This window comes from Thalassophryne amazonica, unplaced genomic scaffold (assembly GCF_902500255.1).
Source record: "Thalassophryne amazonica unplaced genomic scaffold, fThaAma1.1, whole genome shotgun sequence".
Taxonomy (NCBI): Eukaryota; Metazoa; Chordata; class Actinopteri; order Batrachoidiformes; family Batrachoididae; genus Thalassophryne; species Thalassophryne amazonica.
The window spans coordinates 6,843-12,780 of NW_022986540.1; the positions used below are offsets into that span (position 1 = coordinate 6,843).

At 43.3% G+C, this 5,938-nt stretch overlaps 1 protein-coding gene across 1 annotated transcript; it reads left to right on the top strand.

Annotated features, from left to right (window-relative positions):
* Window positions 1-262: 262 nt before the first annotated feature.
* Window positions 263-4,715, top strand: LOC117506281 (nucleolar transcription factor 1-B-like). Its single transcript, XM_034165771.1, has 6 exons — window positions 263-424; window positions 654-781; window positions 3,919-4,060; window positions 4,165-4,206; window positions 4,307-4,420; window positions 4,509-4,715. The coding sequence occupies exons 2-6, from the start codon at window positions 660-662 to the stop codon at window positions 4,698-4,700; spliced, it is 612 nt and encodes a 203-aa protein (XP_034021662.1). The 5' UTR covers window positions 263-424; window positions 654-659; the 3' UTR covers window positions 4,701-4,715.
* Window positions 4,716-5,938: the final 1,223 nt, after the last annotated feature.

A 5,938-nucleotide genomic window follows, 5' to 3' on the forward strand; every position in this document is an offset into this window, starting at 1 on the left:
AGTCAGTTTTTGTTATAGTGTTTTTTTTTTAGGACATCATATTTATACAAATAAGAAGTGTTCACTATGGTCCATGAAGTATAATAAATATATTAAAAGAAGTGTGACAGTGTATGTTGCACACAAATAAAAGAATGAAGATTATTGAATAACAAGACGTGTACGATCTTTATTTTATCATTGGGCAAAAATGCAGCTGTCAGATTTTCACTCTGGATCCAGCCCTGATAATTTTGTCAGCATTAAGCAAGCTGTTGTGTTGTTGTTGAAAAAATACGTCTTTGTATTTCAGTGAAGTTCTGTTTGATTCCAGGTGAGTCAGAAGGAACTGAAGGAAGCACTGAGGAGGCAGTGGTCCCAGCTGTCTGACAAACGAAGACTCAAATGGATCAGCAAGGCTCTGGAGCTACAGAAAGACTATGAGGTACCACAGTGAACCAGACTGGGAGGAATCTGGAGAACCATGTAATTGGCATCAGGATGGTGATGCTGGGTCATTTTTACATGGTAGCTTGTCACTGTTCAGCTAGATGCCTATCCTCCATGGGATGCTTACTTGCCTCCATCATGTTCTGACCAGACTTTGGCATGGAACACTTTATGACACAGGGACTTGAATGGGTCTGAACCACTGTCATTGTGTGTTTGTGTAGGACAGCATGAGGGCATACCATGAGGCCCATCCAGACGTCAACTCTGATGAACATGTTCGCTCTGTCCTCACAAAGGCTGAGAGACAGCTGAAGGACAAGTTTGACGGACGACCAACAAAACCACCCCCGTAAGGCTCAGTTAACATGCACCAGCCTAATGAGCTAGCAAATGAGTTGGCATTAATGACCATTTTTTGTAGATTTACTGCACCACTACTGTTAATGTCGTCTGCACAGTGCAACTGACAGTGTGTCAGTGGTCGACAGTGCTTCTCATCGGTGTGTCTTGCAATGGCACACGTAACTAGTCACTGTGGCTGATTTTACAGTAGTGTTCAGAATAATAGTAGTGCTATGTGACTAAACAGATTAATCCAGGTTTTGAGTATATTTCTTATTGTTACATGGGAAACAAGGTACCAGTAGATTCAGTAGAGTCTCACAAATCCAACAAGACCAAGCATTCATGATATGCACACTCTTAAGGCTATAAAATTGGGCTATTAGTAAAAAAAAAAAAGTAGAAAAGGGGGTGTTCACAATAATAGGAGCATCTTGCTGTTGATGCTACAAACTCAAAACTATTATGTTCAAACTGCTTTTTTATCAATCCTGTGAATCACTAAACTAGTATTTAGTTGTATAACCACAGTTTTTCATGATTTCTTCACATCTGCGAGGCATTAATTTTGTTGGTTTGGAACCAAGATTTTGCTGGTTTACTGGTTTGCTGCTTGGGGTCATTGTCTTGTTGAAACACCCATTTCAAGGGCATGTCCTCTTCAGCATCAGGCAACATGACCTCTTCAAGTATTTTGACATATCCAAACTGATCCATGATACCTGGTATGTGATATATAGGCCCAACACCATAGTAGGAGAAACATGCCCATATCATGATGCTTGCACCACCATGCTTCACTGTCTTCACTGTGAACTGTGGCTTGAATTCAGAGTTTGGGGGTCGTCTTACAAACTGTCTGTGGCCCTTGGACCCAAAAAGAACTATTTTATTCTCATCAGTCCACAAAATATTCCTCCATTTCTCTTTAGGCCAGTTGATGTGTTCTTTGGCAAATTGTAACCTCTTCTGCACATGTCTTTTATTTAACAGAGGGACTTTGCGGGGGATTCTTGCAAATAAATTAGCTTCACACAGGCGTCTTCTAACTGTCACAGCACTTACAGGTAACTCCAGACTGTCTTTGATCATCCTGGAGCTGATCAATGGGTGAGCCTTTGCCATTCTGGTTATTCTTCTATCCATTTTGATGGTTGTTTTCCATTTTCTTCCACGCGTCTCTGTTTTTTTTTGTCCATTTTAAAGCATTGGAGATCATTGTAGATGAACAGCCTATAATTTTTTGCACCTGCGTATAAGTTTTCCCCTCTCCAATCAACTTTTTAATCAAACTACGCTGTTCTTCTGAACAATGTCTTGAACGTCCCATTTTCCTCAGGCTTTGAAAGAGAAAAGCATGTTCAACAGGTGCTGGCTTCATCCTTAAATAGGGGACACCTGATTCACACCTGTTTGTTCCACAAAATTGACAAACTCACTGACTGAATGCCACACTACTATTATTGTGAACACCCCCTTTTCTACTTTTCTTTTTTACTAATAGCCCAATTTCATAGCCTTAAGAGTGTGCATATCATGAATGCTTGGTCTTGTTGGATTTGTGAGAATCTACTGAATCTACTGGTACCTTGTTTCCCATGTAACAATAAGAAATATACTCAAAACCTGGATTAATCTTTTTAGTCACATAGCACTACTATTATTCTGAACACTACTGTATCTCTTTGGGTAGTGACGGTGGCTGACCATTTTCTTTTAGCTAGTCACCGTGGCCGTCTTTATGTCTTTGGGTAGATTATATTAGATTAGATTAGAAAGAACTTTATTGATCCCTTGGGAAGTCTCCCTCAGGGAAAGTGAGGTTCCAGCTGCATTGTATAGCACCATACAGGGTAAGAAGCACACAGCATCAAAAGTGAAAGTAAAAAACAATTTATAAATATAAATACCGGACATACTGATCAATCCTGGTTTACTAGCTCCTACTGTTCTTCCCGCCCTCTGTCTTCCTGTTTCTCCTCGTCCCCCTGAGTGAGGAGTTGTACAGTCTGATGGTCTGAGGGATAAAGGAGTTTTTCAGTCTGTTGGTCCTGTACTTGTGAAGGAGCAGTCAGTGGCTGAAGAGGCTCCTCTGGTTGTTTTGATGACAGTGTGCAGAGGCTGACTGGCATCGTCCATAATGTCCAGCAGTTTGTCCAGTGTTCTCTTCTCTGCCACCGTCACCAGAGAGTCCAGTTTCACACCAACCACAGACCTTCACACGCCTGGCTGTGTCCTTCTGGGATGTGCTGATCCCCCAGCACACCACGGTGTAAAAGAGGACGCTGGCTGCTACGGACTGGTAGAACATCCATAGGCGTTTCCCGCAGATGTTCACAGTTCAGAGTTGTAGCAGAAGTCAGAGTGTACAGGGTGAAGAGGAGAGGGGCCAGCACCGTGCCCTGGGGTGCTCCGGTGCTGCTGATCACAGTGTCAGACGTGGTGTCCCTCAGCCTGACATACTGTGGCCTGTCGGTGAGGCAGCTGGAGATCCAAGTGACCAGGCAGGGGTCCACTCATATCCTGTTCAGTTTGTCCTGAAGCACAAGGGGCTGGATGATGCTGAAGGCACTCGAGAAGTCCAGGAAGAGAATCCTTACTGTGCCGCTTCCCTTATCCAGGTGCAAGTGGACTCGGTGTAGCAGGTAGAGGATGGTGTCCTCAACCCCAACACCTGCCTGATATGCAAACTGCAGACAGTCCTGGGCATGTTGCACCTGGGGTTTGAGGAAGTTGAGGAAGAGCCGCTCCAACATCATGTGAAATGTGAAGTGAGTGTCACTGGTTGGAAGACATTCAGCTCACTGGGCCGGTTCTTCTTAGGAACTGGTACAATGCATGAAGTCTTCCAGAGGGAGGGCACTCTCCAAAGCTGCAGGCTGAGGTTGAAGATGCGTTGTAGCGGTTCTCCCAGTTCAGACGCCCAGGTCTTCAGTATTTGAGGACACACCTTGTCTGGGCCTGCTGCTTTCCTGGGATGAACCTTCCTCAGCTGTCCTCTGACCTGGTCCACAGTGATGTATGGAGGAGGTTGTGTTGAGGTGGTGGAGGAGGGGGCTGGTGCTGTGATGTCTGGGGATAGTAGCGATGGCTGACTTTACGTCTTTGGCTAGTCACCATTGCCGTCTTTATGTCTTTGGATAGTAACGGCTACTCTCTCTACTGCGCGGAGCTGATGGTCAACATGAAGGACGTTCCGAGCACAGAGCGGATGGTGCTGTGCAGTAAACAGTGGAAAATGATGACACAGAAGGAGAAGGACCTGTTCCAAAAACGCTGTGAGCAGGTCAGTACCAGCTAACCCATATCGGATTGGGTCAGTACCAGCTAATCTGTACTGGACCAGCACTTACAATGCTTTTGTTTTTCGTCTGTATGTGGTATTGACAGAAAAAGAAGCAGTACGACATTGACCTACAGAGGTTTCTAGAGGTGAGTTGTTTGAATGTTAAAATGGTTCAACCAGATTAGGTTTATTTGAGTCAGTAAGTTATTCAATTATTGATTGATTAAATTCTATTTTTTTTTCCAGAGTCTTCCTGAGGAAGAGAGAGATCGTGTCATGATGGAGGAGAAATTGGGTGGGGCCAAGGTTGGAGTGGGCGGAGCATCCAGCCCAAACAGATCCAAGTCTCCATCTGTAAAGGTCTTAGCTTTGTTCTCCGTCCATGTCAGCGAGATGGCGCGAGGTCAGGTTCCAAACACTGAGCTGTTGTTTTTCCATTTAATGACAGGAGCACAGTCGAGAGGAAGAACCGGAGTCATGGGTGAACACTGGTCCCCAAAAGGAGAGGCGTGATGGAAAGAAGATTGCAAAGCTTCCAGAAACGCCAAAGACAGCAGAGGAGATGTGGCAGCACAGTGTGATTGGAGACTATCTGGCTAAATTCAGGGTGAGCAACAGCTTTATCTCTACTTCATCCTGATTGTCTTTGTACAGAAGTTTTCTTTTTATCTACACAACTAATTTCATTGAAATCATTATTCACATATTTCGATGACATAGTCATCAAAAGGTGCAATTTAAATAAATAAATAATTGCAGATGACCCAGAGTGTAAAAGCTCCCTGACACTTGCAAGACTTTGATCCGTGCACTTGCAGGCACTTCATTGTGACGATCACACTGTGTTCCCAGCTCCTCCTCACTTTGTCAGTATGATGAGCATGTGATGATGATGTGATGATGACACAAGCCGAGGCTGAGCGTTAACTGGTCAAATTGATGTTGATGTCTCACTGGACCAAGAACCATCATTTCAATCTCGTCAGAGTTTAAAAGTAGGATGTTGCTAGACATCCAGCTTTTCACTGCTGCAAGACAATCTTCTAAGGATTTTATGTGAATGAGATTACCAGCAGTTATCGGCATGTATAACTGAGTATCATCAGCATAGCAGTGAAAGGTAATCCCAAAACACCGCAATATGTGCCCAAGGGGTGCTATATAAAGGGAGAAAAACAGGGGGCCTAAGACGGACCCTGTGGAACTCCAAATTTCATGTCACTAAGGTTAGAGGTAGTGTTACTGTACAAAACATAGTGAGAACGACTGGTCAAGTATGACGTCAGCCATGTAAGAGCACTCCCAGTAATCCCAAAATGATTTTCCAGCCTATCAAGTAGAATATGATGATCCACTGTATCAAATGCAGCACTGAGATCTAACAGCAACAGAACCGTAGTGGTGTCTGAATCCATTGTAAACAGAAGATCATTCACCACTTTAGTGAGAGCCGTCTCTGTGGAATGATATTTTCTAAAAGCAGACTGCAGTGGCTCAAAGAGATTATTCTCAGTAAGATAGTCTACGAGCTGCCATGACACCACTTTTTCCAGAATTTTAGAGCAAAATGATAAATTTGATATCGGTCAAAGGTTTTTCAATACACTAGGGTCAAGATAAGGTTTCTTAAGTAATGGTTTAATCACTGCATATTTGAAACATTTAGGAACAGATCCAGAAGTTAAAGAAAGATTAATATTTTCCAGCACAGTCAGCCCAAGAGTGGACCACAGGTCCTTAAACAGTTTTGTTGGTATAGGATCAAATAAACAGGTTGTGCTTTTTGTTGACATTACGAGTTTTGTCTGCATGCCTAGTGAGATACTATCAAATCCTATAAATCAATCAATCAATCAACTTTTTTCTTATATAGCGCCA

What these genes read in the sequence shown, in the direction of transcription:
- LOC117506281 (XM_034165771.1), top strand. Translation starts at nt 660, where the DNA reads ATGAGGGCATACCATGAGGCCCATCCAGACGTCAACTCTGATGAACAT. An exon ending in TCCAAAAACGCTGTGAGCAG is followed by an intron (nt 4,061 to 4,164) that starts GTCAGTACCAGC and finishes TGGTATTGACAG; the next exon opens with AAAAAGAAGCAGTACGACAT. An exon ending in ACCTACAGAGGTTTCTAGAG is followed by an intron (nt 4,207 to 4,306) that starts GTGAGTTGTTTG and finishes TTTTTTTTCCAG; the next exon opens with AGTCTTCCTGAGGAAGAGAG.